This window comes from Hordeum vulgare, chromosome 3H, assembly GCF_904849725.1.
Source record: "Hordeum vulgare subsp. vulgare chromosome 3H, MorexV3_pseudomolecules_assembly, whole genome shotgun sequence".
NCBI lineage: Eukaryota > Viridiplantae > Streptophyta > Magnoliopsida > Poales > Poaceae > Hordeum > Hordeum vulgare.
The window spans coordinates 609476842-609492302 of NC_058520.1; the positions used below are offsets into that span (position 1 = coordinate 609476842).

Here is a 15461-nt window from a genome sequence, read left to right on the forward strand (position 1 = left end):
GGAATTCCCGTCCTCCTCACCCCCTCCCCGGCCACCATGGCGGCCGCCGCCGGCGTGTCCCCCTCCTCCCTCCTCCGCCTCCCCTCGCCCCAGACCCCCGCCTCCTCCTCGTGGGCCCTGCTCCAGCGCCGCGCGCCCCGCCCCCTCCTCTCCCTCGCCGCCGCGCCCCCGCGCGCCTCCTTCGTCGCCGCGGCCACAACCGCCGACTCCAGCAACGGAAACGGCAACGGCTCCTACTCCGGTAACGGGTACGCGGCCCCGCAGACCCTCCCGCGGTTTGTTTTCTCCTTTGTTTTCGCGCGCTTTGGCCGTGGCGAGTGCGCGGGCGTCGCTGGGCGGGCGGGGTGTTCGACGGAATACCTCCGCGTCGTGTTGATTCCGTTCCCCTTGATAGTCCAAGGAAGATAGTTTAGCTGTAGCGGACAGCATCGTTGGATATGGCTACCTATTTCACTAGATAATGTCAGCAGCGGTCATGCCCCTGAATCAACGGTGTGGAACCATGCTTGCGGCCACCCAGAGGCAGCTTATGTGGGTCGGTAGTGGCCTCGTACACGCATATCAATCTCGCTGTGTTTGTTGGTCAATAGGGCATATCAATTGCGACTTCTCCGTACATCCTGATGATGCAGTTAGCTGCTTGCCTGTCGATGAAATTTCATCGTATCAGCAGTTGAAGCGCTTTCGCGTTTAACACCTTCATGACGCACCTTGCCCTCTTTCCTTTGGCAGAAGCCAAGCATCGCTGATGCCACAGTTCAGCGGTCTTGTGCTTGATGAAAGCTCCAGGTCTAAAAGGCCATATAAATGGCAAAGGGTGTTGCTAAAAGTAAGCGGGGAAGCGCTTGCCGGGGATCATACGGAGAACATTGACCCAAAGGTGAGGCTGCTTTTTGGTGGTGTATCTTTGAATTTAAACGGTTCATGTGTGCGTGTATACATCATGTAGTTAATGTAATTATGTGGTCCTGTTGCAGGTTACAATGGCAATTGCAAGAGAGGTTGCTTCGGTCACCAAGCTAGGCGTAGAGGTGTGCCGTCCGCGCTGCCTTCATTATTTTGCTGGTTATTTATTGGGTTTACATTTATAATAACGGAACTGATTCATTCCAAATAGATAGACTGAAACCAAATGAAGTTAATTTTGGGTGTTCAGGTCTGATGGTACTAATTCTACAGTTAAATTGCAATGCATTCCAAGCCAGAGTTCTCATGTTATGTGTATATGTTTCTCGTGTCCTCTCTAGTAGAATAATGTGCTGTACATTCTAAAAGGAGGAGTAATTGCAGGTTGCTATTGTTGTTGGTGGCGGCAATATCTTCCGTGGGGCCTCTTGGGCTGGATGTAGTGGTCTTGACCGCTCCTCTGCGGATTACATTGGGTATGAATGATACTCCATTCTTATTGTAAATTGCAGTATTAAATAATTTTACCAACCTGTGGTCAGCTGCCAAATAGCCTAGACAATAAAGTTCAAATGCCATGAGATGTGCTATGAGCCATGCAATATCAACACATTTTGGTAGGAGCAGAAGTGTCCTTGTTATTTAATTCATGCAAACTTTTTGGCCAGTTTAATGTTTGTACTATTATGGTTCATTGTGCCCGTTACATAAGCACATTTATATCTGCTAGAACAAGAATTTCATTTCAACAATCAACTGAATGTAACTATAATTGCATCTTACAAACCATAATTCATGCCAACTTTTTGGCTAGTATAATATTTGTAGTATCATAGCTCACCGTACCCATCGCGTAAGCACATCGTAATCTGCCAGAATAGGAATTTCCATTGATTAATTAACTGAGTGTAACTATAATTGCATCTTACAAACCATGTAATCCATGTCTATATATTCTCTACAATTTTGTGCAAGCTCAAGGCCACCTGTAATTTATAACCTAGTTTCTGTCCATTATTTTTTTGTTACAAAGACATTTCTTGTCAAGTAACCACATGATTTGTCGTTGTAATAAATAATTTGAGGCTGAATCTGACTGTGCAACCTTATTTCTGTTCCCACAATTCAGTATGATGGCTACTGTGATGAATGCAATATTTCTTCAAGCAACAATGGAGAGCATTGGGATACCGACCCGTGTCCAAACTGCATTCCGTATTTCAGAAGTTGCAGAACCATACATACGCCGAAGAGCAATCAGGCATTTAGAGAAAGGAAGAGTTGTTATATTTGCTGCTGGGACAGGGAACCCATTCTTTACAACTGATACAGCAGCTGCTCTTCGTTGTGCAGAAAGTAAGTTTGTCCTTAATCTTCGCTATGAAAGTATGGACCACTTTAATCACTAAAAGTTGGAGAAATTTCTTTCACTTAGAAAAACTGGTGTTTATGAAGGTTTTTGATCGTCCAGTGTCTTGTCATGCCATAGGTTTAGCTACATATATGTAATACTGTGAAACGTTAAATGTATTTTTTTTCATCATATTAATTGCCATGCTCCTTGCAGTTGTGGGTGATGGTACCACATAAGCCCTTCACTGAGTTTATTTGGTGATGTGTTAAGTATTGGTGAAGATCCCTGTGCATATTAAGTTGAAAATGAAAAATGTCAGTTCAACAATTAGGTTAGAGAAACAATGCATCTATTTAAGCTGGTTTCTGGTTCTAGCTTTATTTTTATGGGACAGTTACAGTGTGTTTATTTTTTGTATTAATTAGTGAATATCAGTATGGTTACAATCATGCTCAACTTGGCACAGCATGCAGGCCGGCACGTTTAGCAAAAACGCACCACACAGTATAAATGCACAATATTGCGCTAGCCCATGGGCAACATTGTTGGCCTCTAGTTATAGTGTTTACTAATTTCTTTACATAAACAGTGATAAATCACAATCTATGTTGTGCTTATAGAAACATATTATTATGAGGTATAGGCTGCTTTTAAAATGAACAGTACTGTTTGAATATTAACTTCTTTTTTCTTTGTTTATTTTGCCTTGACCATTCTTCTTGTATTATGTGTATAGTCAATGCAGAGGTAGTGCTCAAGGCAACAAATGTTGATGGTGTGTATGATGCGAACCCCAAGCATAACCCAAATGCCCGCATTCTCGAGACAGTGAGCTATAATGAGGTGATCTCAAGAGACCTCTCAGTAATGGACATGACTGCCGTCACACTATGCCAGGAGAACAACATTCCTGGTACGGGGGATATCGGTTTCTGAGGCTTATTACTGTTTTCGTTCGTCGATTTTAATCTTGGTACTTAATTTTGCAGTCGTCGTGTTCAACCTCCAAAACACTGGAAACATCGCCAAAGCCATCGTTGGCGAGAAGGTCGGTACCTTCATAGGCTGCACAAGGAATCTGGAATACCGCGAAAGCACGGAGGGTTCGCTGGATCAAGAAGACAAAATCTTGGTTACTGAGTGGTGAATCCAAGAGTTGTCTGTCTCTCTAGCTGGATTTTAGAATAGATTAGCTATCCAAGTAGTACCGGTTTAATTGTAATATTCGAAGAAGAGAAACCACTCTAGACATAAAAAATCACAGAAAACTGCTGCTATGCTGTGTATGATAGAATGTAGGAGTAGTCTCCTGTGGTATGTATGGTGGCTGAACCTAATAATACTTTTATAGCTCCTGATGGTACTGGTGAGCAACAAAAGGTGAGGGTTTCTTGTCTGTTTCCCTCTTGATTTTTTTACTGGAAGATTTATGTGAGGTCCAAACAGTATTTTATTTTGAAAGACGTAGATATGTTTACAAGATCAAGATCAGTGCCATTTGATATTACAGATCTGCCACTGAAATGCGCCTTCCATGTATGACTGGCATGTGGGCCTAAGAAAAGAGAATGTCCAATGTTGTTGTGCAGTACCATGAAGGGATTACACAATTTGGATCAAATCTGTGAAGTACCATGGAGTACATGTCTGTTTTCCAAATGGCCCACATATTTTTGGAAGTAATTAACAAGTCCCCCAAAAGTAAATGTTATTTTCAGTAGAAAATCTTCATGACATTTGACATTTCAAGCATTTCTTGTGCCAGTGAGGAGGTGTCCATATGATGCACATAACTTCGTTAACCGCATGTATTTTCATCGTTCATAATAGAACTTCCTAATACATTATTCTACCCTAATTGTGACCGAAAAGGAATAAAGAAAGATCCCCTGGATAGAAAAAACACTAATACAAATGATATAACTTGCTACTGAAAAATTAGTTGAGAGAGAAGATGTGATTTCAAACTTTGGAAAAAAAAAAGCTGAGTACTAAAGTGGACGGGGTTCTCCTTTGTAAGATTCAAAAACAGTAAATGCTTGAAAGTAATAACATATAGTACTTTCTGTTGTGAATAATTCTTCTAAAATATGAAACAAAGGACACATCTTAATAATATCGTTCCTATCTCTTCTGTGGGTGGTAATCTATTCAATACACTGCATTGGGTGAAGATATCAACCCTATTCAGGAATGTGTTCTTCTTTGAGCTCGGGTGAACAGTAAAATCAGAAAAAAAATAATTCAAAAAATATGATTTTTTTATGATAAACATTGACAACAGTTTTAGGTGCTTGCAAAAAATTGTCATGAAATCACATACCGATACGTGGTAAAAACAACAAATTCAGTGCTCCAAAATTCTTTTGAAAAGTAGCATTTTCAGAGTATCAATTTGTTTTTTTTGGCCATGCCTTGGAGGAATGTGATTTTATGACAAAATATCTCAAGCGCTTAAAACTTTTGTCAATGTTTATCACAAAAAAAAATCATATTTTTTCGAATTTATTTTATATTATTTCTCTGATTTTACTGTTCACCCGAGCTATTTTTGAGCTCGGCTCAAAAACTCTGCGTCCCCCTATTCAGTGCTCGTGAGATGATTTCACGTGACACAAAAAGACGCATTAACTCTTCATGACAAGGCATCATATGTGACACCCATATCAATTTCACGAGTCAATGCATTGTTTTCGTACGACCCACATAACTTCATTAACCTAGTGCATCTTCATCGTCCAGTCCGCCCTCGATAGTCCAGTAGGACCAAAAATAAAATGCCCCTCCCCTGAAGGACAATCTTTGTAATCTGTATGACAAAACTTTGAAACTGGTGGAAGAGACATTGAGGTTAAATTCTGAAAAAAATCCACGTGGTGTGGATTTGTTCTATTTTTTTTAAATTAAAAAGGACATTTGAAGATCCGAAGTATGTCTAGAGGAGGGTGATTAGACTACTTGACCAAATAAAAACTTAGCCTTTTCCCAATTTTAGTTATGGGTCAGTTTTAGCAATTGTAACTAGTCAAGTACACCCTACACATGCATATCTAAGAGTATTGCATCTGAAAGTAATGACATGCAAATGTAAGTAGAGGGTAGGGAAAGGAAGATCAAGCGCAAAGGTTGACACGGTGATTTTTGGCGTGGTTCCGATAGGTGGCGCTATCGTATATTCACATTAGTGGAGACTTCAACCCACGAAGGGTAACGGTCGCGCGAGTCCACAAAGGGCTCAACCCACGGAGGGTCCACGGAGAAGCAACCTTGTCTATTCCACAATGGCTTACGTCCACGAAGGACTAGCCTCACTCGGGGTCGATCTTCACGAAGTAGGCGATCTCCTTGCCCGTACAAACTTCTTGGTTCAACTCCATAACACGAAGTAGGAGGCTCCCAAGCGACACCTAACCAATCTAGGAGGCACCACCCTCCAAAGGTAATAGATGTGGTAGAACGATGAACTCCTTGCTCTTGTGCTTCAAAACATAGTCTCCTCAACACTCAATCACTCTCTCACAAATTTGGCATGGGTAGAAGAGATTGATTGGGTGGAAAGGAGCTTGGGGAGGTTAGAGATCAAGTTTCTAATGGATGGATTGGAATATCTTGATCTCAACACCTGAGTAGGTGGCTGATATGTCTCCAACGTTTCTATAATTTTTGGTTGTTCCATCCTATTATATTATCATTCTTGGATGTTTTATGATCATTTATAGAAACTTTATATCATTTTTTGGGACTGACCTATTGACATAGTGCCTAGTGCCAGTTGTTGTTTCTGCTGTTTTTTTCCTCCGCGGGAAATCAATATCAGATGAAGTCCAAATGCCATGAAACTTTACGAAGATTTTTTTGGACTAGAGGGAAACTTGGGAACCAAGGAGGATCACCAGACGAGGCCCAAGCAGCCCACTAGGCACCAGGCCGTGCCCAGGGCCCCTGGCATGGACTGGTGTCTAGTGGGGCCCTCGGGCGCCTCCTCCACCGCCTCCGAGCTCTATAAGTACCCCAATATTCAGAAAACCCTATAGGAGTCGAGGAAAAATCGTTTTAGCCGCCGCAAGTTCGAGAAGCCACGAAATCCAATCTAGATCCCGTTCCGAAGAGGAACACGATCACTGAGGGGGTCCATCATCCTCATTGGTGCTCCTCCGATGATGCGTGAGTAGTTCATATTAGACCTACGGGTTCGTAGGCAGCAGCTAGATGGCTTTCTCTCTCGTTTTGTTTCTCAATACAATGGTTTCTTGGAGATCCATATATGAATTGTGAGTTTATGATCAGATCTATGAAATCATATTCATGCTTGATTATTATAGCCTCGTATTTCTTCTCCAATATTTGGTTTTTGTCTCGTCAACTTGATATTTTATCTTGCAATGGGAAAAGGTGTTTGTGATGGGTTCGATCTTGCGGTGCTCAATCTCAGTGACAGAAAGAGACATGACAAACATGTATCATTGCTATCAAGGATAAAACAACGGGGTCTATTCCTACATGAATAGATCTTGTCTACATCATGTCATCGTTCTTAGGGCATTACTTCGTTTCTCCATGAACTCAATACACTAGATGCATGCTAGATAGCGGTCGATGTGTGGAGTAATAGAAGTATATGCAGACAAAAGTTGGTCTACTTGTCTTGGACTTGATGCCTATATACATGATCATTGTCTTGAATATCATCATAGTTATTTGCTCTTCTATCAATTGTCCAAGAGTAATTTGTCTATCCACCGTTTGCTATTTTCTCGAGAGAAGCCACTAGTGAAACCTGGGTCTACTTGACATCATCTATTTGCAATCTCTACTTTGCTATTCATGTTTTTATTTTATTTGCTCTTTTATTTTCAGATATATATTATCAAAAAACCCAAAAATACCTTGTTGCGTTTTATTTGTTGTCACTCGTATTTACATCTATCAATTATCCTCACTTTGCCCATGAGGGACTGACAACCCCTCCATGCGTTGGGTTGCGAGGATTTGCTATTTGTGTGCAGGTGCCTCTTACATAGTCTCGTGGATCTTCCTATTGGATTGATACCTTGGTTTCATAACTGAGGGAAATACTTGTCGTCGTTGTGCTAATCACCCTTTAGGCTTGGAGGGAAACCAACGCAATCAGCGAGGAGACAGGGTTTCTGGTGTCGTTGCCTGGGAAGATCAAGTCAAGATCTATCAGGTTCCTAAACATAAACTCTCATCTCCTTGCAATTACATTTTTTGCGATTTGCCTCTCATTTCCCTCTCCCCCACTTCACAAAAAAAATTGCCTTTTTATTTGCCTTCTTTCCATTTGCCTTTTTCTTGCTTGCTTGCTTCTATTGCCTTCATGTCAACACTCGAAAACAGATAAATAAACAGGAAAATTAAAGACGTATGGATCCTCATCCATTTGCTAATCTTTTAAAAAGATCTAAGTATCTGGAACCAATTTCTAGTGAGTTGAGTGCTCTTGATTATTTATGCAAAGTTTTGCTTGAAAATCGTGAATCTGAATATTATGATGAAGTGTTAAAAGAAGAAAATTATAAAGTGATTCATGATATCTCCTGGAATGAAAAACATGATTGCGATGATGTTATTATAAATTCTATTATTGTCAATTGTGCTAATAATATGCAAAACTACAAGATTGGGTTGGCAATTTTATCATGTCCACTACTCATTGTAATGATCATGATTGGGGTGATGCTTCTTATTATCTTGAAAATTTATTTAATCCTCATGATGAATATGATATCGATAACAATGTTTGCAATAGTATTGAAAGTGGGTTCGGAAGAGTGTCAACTTTAGGTAATAATGATCCCAATATTTTGCAGAACTATCTATCTTTTTTTTATAAAAGTGGGTTTGGAGAGGTCATGACTTTAATTATTTTTCCCACTACCTTGGAAGATTATAAGACTTTTATGCATCTGCATCATGAAGAGAATATTTTATGTGATAGTTATATGGTTGAATTTGAATTTGATCCTACATGTAATTATTATGAGAGAGGGAAATATGGTTATAGAAATATTCATGTTACTAAATTATCTCTCTTCGTGTTGAGATTGTTATTGTTTCTTTGTTCTTCCATGCATATGTTAGATATTTCTTTTCTTGATAATTTGTTTGCTTATGAAATGCCTATGCATAGGAAGTATGTTAGAATTAAATGTGTTTGACTTATGCTACATGATGATCTCTTTGTATTTCAACTACGATCTTTCAGGTGAGCATCAACAAAATTTCAAGCATATCATAATGGCAGTAAAGAAAAAGCTTGTTGGGAGGCAACCTAATGAATAAATTTTATTTTCACTTTTTCTTTCTGTTCTTGAGTGTTTGCACAATTATGCCACTGTTATGATTGTGTTTTTATGTTTCAATTAGTGTTTCTGCCAAGTAAAGCCTTTAGGATCATGTGCGGTGATAGTTGCTTTGATCTTGTTGAAAAACAGAAAATTTTGCATTAGGTAGAAAAAATTCTAAAACTCATAGAAGCGTCAAAAGTGTCTGAATGTTTTACACAAGATTTCTATACAAATTTCCCACGTTGTCCTAATTTTTCAGTTTTTTTATAGTTACAGAAGTATGAGTAAAATTCGAGTCTTTATAGACTGTTCTGTTTTTGACATATTCTGCGTTATGTGCTTGTTTTGATGATTCTATGGTTTGTATCGGGGGATATAAGCCATGGTAAAGTTAAAATAGAGTAGGTATAATGCAAAGGTAAAATTGTAATAGTGTGCGTGGCAATCAGCAGCAAAAAGAATCAACTCAAAAGCTATTACAGAAAGAAAAAAAGAAAATTCTTTTTGTGAGGAAAAAGTTTCTGTCTTTTCCAGCATGACCAAACGATTGTTGGGGAACGTCGCATGGGAAACAAAAATTTTCCTACGCGCACGAAGACCTATCATGGTGATGTCCATCTACGAGAGGGGATGAGTGATCTACGTACCCTTGTAGATCGTACAGCAGAAGCGTTTAGAGAACGCGGTTGATGTAGTGGAACGTCCTCACGTCCCTTGATCCGCCCCGCGAACAATCCCGCGATCAGTCCCACGATCTAGTACCGAACGGACGGCACCTCCGCGTTCAGCACACGTACAGCTCGATGATGATCTCGGCCTTCTTGATCCAGCAAGAGAGACGGAGAGGTAGAAGAGTTCTCCGGCAGCGTGACGGCGCTCCGGAGGTTGGTGATGATCTTGTCTCAGCAGGGCTCCGCCCGAGCTCCGCAGAAACACGATCTAGAGGAAAAACTATGGAGGTATGTGGTCGGGCAGCCGTGAGAAAGTCGTCTCAAATCTGCCCTAAAAGCCCCATATATATAGGAGGAGGGAGGGGGACCTTGCCTTGGAGTCCAGGGGATCCCCAAGGGGTCGGCCGAGCCAGGGGGGAGGACTCTCCCCCCCCAAACCGAGTCCTACTTGGTTTGGTGGGAGGGAGTCCTTCCCCCTTCCCACTTCTTCTTTTTTTTTTCTTTCCTTTGATTTTTTCTTCCTTGGCGCATAGGGGATTGGTGGGCTGTCCCACCAGCCCACTAAGGGCTGGTGTGACCCCCCCAAATACCTATGGGCTTCCCCGGAGTGGGTTGCCCCCCTCCGGTGAACTCCCGGAACCCATTCGTCATTCCCGGTACATTCCCGGTAACTCCGAAAACCTTCCGGTAATCAAATGAGGTCATCCTATATATCAATCTTCGTTTCCGGACCATTCCGGAAACCCTCGTGACGTCCGTGATCTCATCCGGGACTCCGAACAACATTCGGTAACCAACCATATAACTCAAATACGCATAAAACAACGTCGAACCTTAAGTGTGAAGACCCTGCGGGTTCGAGAACTATGTAGACATGACCCGAGAGACTCCTCGGTCAATATCCAATAGCGGGACCTGGATGCCCATATTGGATCCTACATATTCTACGAAGATCTTATCGTTTGAACCTCAGTGCCAAGGATTCGTATAATCCCGTATGTCATTCCCTTTGTCCTTCGGTATGTTACTTGCCCGAGATTCGATCGTCAGTATCCGTATACCTATTTCAACCTCGTTTACCGGCAAGTCTCTTTACTCGTTCCGTAATACAAGATCCCGCAACTTACACTAAGTTACATTGCTTGCAAGGCTTATGTGTGATGTTGTATTACCGAGTGGGCCCCGAGATACCTCTCCGTCACACGGAGTGACAAATCCCAGTCTTGATCCATACTAACTCAACTAACACCTTCGGAGATACCTGTAGAGCATCTTTATAGTCACCCAGTTACGTTGCGACGTTTGATACACACAAAGCATTCCTCCGGTGTCAGTGAGTTACATGATCTCATGGTCATAGGAATAAATACTTGACACGCAGAAAACAGTAGCAACGAAATGACACGATCAACATGCTACGTCTATTAGTTTGGGTCTAGTCCATCACGTGATTCTCCTAATGACGTGATCCAGTTATCAAGCAACAACACCTTGTTCATAATCAGAAGACACTGACTATCATTGATCAACTGGCTAGCCAACTAGAGGCATGCTAGGGACGGTGTTTTGTCTATGTATCCACACATGTAAATGAGTCTTCATTCAATACAATTATAGCATGGATAATAAACTATTATCTTGATACAGGAATTATAATAATAACTATACATTTATTATTGCCTCTAGGGCATAATTCCAACAGTCTCCCACTTGCACTAGAGTCAATAATCTAGCCCTCACATCACCATGTGAATTACATTGTAATAAATCTAACACCCATACAGTTCTGGTGTCGATCATGTTTAGGCCGTGGAAGAGGCTTAGTCAGCGGGTCTGCTACATTCAAATCCGTGTGCACTTTGCATATATTTACGTCCTCTTCCTCGACGTAGTCGCGGATGAGGTTGAAGCGTCGTTTGATGTGTCTGGTCTTCTTGTGAAACCTTGGTTCCTTTGCTAAGGCAATGGCACCAGTGTTGTCACAGAACAAGGTTATTGGATCCAGTGCACTTGGCACCACTCCAAGATCCGTCATGAACTGCTTCATCCAGACACCCTCCTTAGCCGCCTCCGAGGCAGCCATGTACTCCGCTTCACATGTAGAATCTGCTACGACGCTTTGCTTGGAACTGCACCAGCTTACTGCACCCCCATTAAGAATAAATACGTATCCGGTTTGTGACTTAGAGTCGTCCGGATCTGTGTCAAAGCTTGCATCAACGTAACCCTTTACGGCGAGCTCTTCGTCACCTCCATACACGAGAAACATCTCCTTAGTCCTTTTCAGGTACTTCAGGATATTCTTGACCGCTGTCCAGTGATCCACTCCTGGATTACTCTGGAACCTGCCTGCCATACTTATGGCCAGGCTAACATCCGGTCTAGTGCACAGCATCGCATACATGATAGAACCTATGGCTGAAGCATAGGGGACGGAGCGCATATGCTCTCTATCTTCATCAGTTGCTGGGCACTAAGTCTTACTCAATCTCGTACCTTGTAACACTGGCAAGAACCCTTTCTTGGACTGTTCCATTTTGAACCTCTTCAAAACTTTATCAAGGTAAGTGCTTTGTGAAAGTCCTATCAGGCGTTTTGATCTATCCCTATAGATCTTAATGCCTAGAATGTAAGCATCTTCTCCTAGGTCCTTCATAGAGAAACTTTTATTCAAGTAACCTTTTATGCTCTCCAAAAGCTCTACGTTGTTTCCAATCAGTAATATGTCATCCACATATAATATTAGAAACGCCACAGAGCTCCCACTCACTTTCTTGTAAATACAAGATTCTCCAACCACTTGTATAAACCCAAATGCTTTGATCACCTCATCAAAGCGTTTCTTCCAACTCCGAGATGCTTGCACCAGTCCATAAATGGATCGCTGGAGCTTGCACACTTTGTCAGCATTTTTAGGATCGACAAAACCTTCGGGTTGCATCATATACAACTCTTCCTTAAGGAAACCGTTAAGGAACACCGTTTTGACATCCATCTGCCAGATTTCATAATCGAAAAATGCAGCTATTGCTAACATGATTCTGACGGACTTAAGCATCGCTACAGGAGAGAAAGTCTCATCGTAGTCAATTCCTGGAACTTGTGAAAAACCCTTTGCCACAAGTCGAGCTTTATAAACGGTTACATTACCGTCAGCGTCCGTCTTCTTCTTAAAGATCCATTTGTTCTGAATAGCCTTGCGGCCCTCAGGCAGTATCTCCAAAGTCCATACTTTGTTCTCATACATGGATCCTATCTCGGATTTCATGGCTTCTAGCCATTTGTTGGAATCTGGGCCCACCATTGCTTCTTCATAATTTGCAGGTTCATTGTTGTCTAACAACATTATTGATAAGACGGGATTACCGTACCACTCTGGAGCAGCGCGTGATCTCGTCGACCTGCGTGGTTCAACAGAAACTTGAACTGGAGTTTCATGATCATCATCATTAACTTCCTCCTCAACCGGCGTCGCAATGACAGAGGTTTCCCCTTGCCCTGCGCCACCATCCAGAGGGATGAGAGGTTCGACAACCTCGTCAAGTTCTATCTTCCTCCCAGTCAATTCTCTCGAGAGAAACTCCTTCTCGAGAAAAGTTCCGTTCTTAGCAACAAACACTTTGCCCTCGGATTTGAGATAGAAGGTGTACCCAACTGTCTCTTTTGGGTAACCTATGAAGACGTACTTTTCCGCTTTGGGTTCCAGCTTTTCAGGCTGAAGCTTTTTGACATAAGCATCACATCCCCAAACTTTAAGAAACGACAACTTTGGCCTTTTGCCATACCACAGTTCGTATGGTGTCGTCTCAACGGATTTCGATGGTGCCCTATTTAAAGTGAATGCAGCTGTTTCTAATGCATAACCCCAAAACGATAACGGCAAATCAGTAAGAGACATCATAGATCGCACCATTTCTAATAAAGTACGATTACGACGTTCGGACACACCATTACGCTGTGGTGTTCCAGGCGGTGTTAACTGCGAAACAATTCCACATTGTCTTAAGTGAGTACCAAACTCGAAACTCAGATACTCACCCCCACGATCAGACCGTAGGAACTTGATCTTCTTGTTACGATGATTTTCCACTTCACTCTGAAATTGCTTGAACTTTTCAAATGTTTCAGACTTGTGCTTCATCAAGTAGACATAACCATATCTACTTAGATCGTCAGTGAAGGTGAGAAAATAACGATATCCGCCGCGTGCCTCCACGCTCATTGGACCACACACATCGGTATGTATGATTTCCAACAAGTCACTTGCACGCTCCATTGTTCCGGAGAACGGAGTCTTAGTCATCTTGCCCATGAGGCATGGTTCGCACGTGTCAAGTGAATCAAAGTCAAGTGACTACAAAAGTCCATCAGCATGGAGTTTCTTCATGCGCTTTACACCAATATGACCCAAGCGGCAGTGCCACAAAAATATGGCGCTATCATTGTTTACTCTAACTCTTTTGGTCTCAATGTTATGTATATGCGTATCTCTATCAAGATTCAATATGAACAATCCTCTCACATTCGGTGCATGACCATAAAAGATGTTACTCATAGAAATAGAACAACCATTATTCTCAGATTTAAAAGAGTAACCGTCTCGCAATAAACAAGATCCAGATATAATGTTCATGCTCAACGCAGGCACTAAATAACAATGATTTAAGTTCATCACTAATCCCGATGGTAGTTGAAGTGACACTGTGCCGACGGCGATTGCATCAACCTTGGAACCGTTTCCTACGCGCATCGTCACTTCGTCTTTCGCCAGCCTTCGTCTATTCCGCAATTCCTGCTTCGAGTTGCAAATGTGAGCAACAGAACCGGTATCGAATACCCAGGCACTACTACGAGAGCCGGTTAAGTACACATCAATAACATGTATATCAAATATACCTGATTTTTCTTTGCCCGCCTTCTTATCTGCCAGATACTTGGGGCAATTGCGCTTCCAGTGACCCATACCCTTGCAATAGAAGCACTCTGTTTCAGGCTTAGGTCCAGCCTTGGGTTTCTTCGGCGGATTGGCAACAGGCTTGCCGCTCTTCTTCGAATTGCCCTTCTTGCCTTTGCCGTTTCTCTTGAAACTAGTGGTCTTGCTCACCATCAACACTTGATGCTCTTTACGGACTTCAGACTCTGCGACTTTCAGCATCGCAAACAACTCGCCGGGAGACTTGTTCATCCCTTGCATGTTGTAGTTCAACACAAAGCCTTTATAGCTTGGCGGCAGTGATTGAAGGATTCTGTCAGTGATAGCTTCTTGCGGGAGTTCAATCCCCAGTTCAGCTAGACGGTTTGAGTACCCAGACATTTTGAGCACATGTTCACTGACAGACGAGTTTTCCTCCATCTTGCAAGCATAGAATTTATCGGAGGTCTCATACCTCTCGATCCGGGCGTTCTTCTGAAAGATGAACTTCAACTCCTGGAACATCTCAAATGCTCCATGACGCTCAAAGCAACGTTGAAGTCCCGGTTCTAAGCCATACAAGACTGCACATTGAACTATTGAGTAGTCCTCCTTACGCGCTAACCAAGCGTTCTTAACATCCTGATCAGCCGTAGCGGGTGGTTCATCTCCTAGCGCAGCATTAAGGACATAATCCTTCTTTCCAGCTTGTAAGATTAGCTTAAGATTACGAGCCCAGTCTACAAAGTTGCTTCCATCATCTTTCAACTTAGCTTTCTCTAGGAACGTATTAAAATTGAGGATGACACTTGCGTGAGCCATGATCTACAACACAAATATATTCAAAGTGGACTTAGACTATGTTCAAGATAATTAGAGTTCAACTTAATCAAATTACATGCTAAACTCCCACTCAAAAAGTACATCTCTCTAGTCATTTGAGTGGTTCATGATCCACCTACACTATCCCAAGTCCGATCATCACGTGAGTCGGGAGTAGTTTCAGTGGTAAGCATCCCTATGCTAATCATATCATCTATATGATTCATGATCGACCTTTCGGTCTCATGTGTTCCGAGGCCATGTCTGCACATGCTAGGCTCGTCAAGCTTAACCCGAGTGTTCTGCGTGCGCAACTGTTTTGCACCCGTTGTATGTGAACATTGAGTCTATCACACCCGATCATCACGTGGTGTCTCGAAACGACGAACTATAGCAACGGTGCACAGTCGGGGAGAACACAATTTCGTCTTGAAATTTTAGTGAGAGATCACCTCATAATGCTACCGTCGTTCTAAGCAAAATAAGGT

General features: G+C 42.2%; 1 protein-coding gene across 1 annotated transcript; it reads left to right on the forward strand.

Annotated features, from left to right (window-relative positions):
- Positions 1–3656, forward strand: LOC123445629 (uridylate kinase). The gene is made up of 7 exons (XM_045122641.1): positions 1–248; positions 733–880; positions 978–1031; positions 1291–1382; positions 2036–2262; positions 2997–3173; positions 3250–3656. The coding sequence occupies exons 1-7, from the start codon at positions 37–39 to the stop codon at positions 3405–3407; spliced, it is 1068 nt and encodes a 355-aa protein (XP_044978576.1). The 5' UTR covers positions 1–36; the 3' UTR covers positions 3408–3656.
- Positions 3657–15461: the final 11805 nt, after the last annotated feature.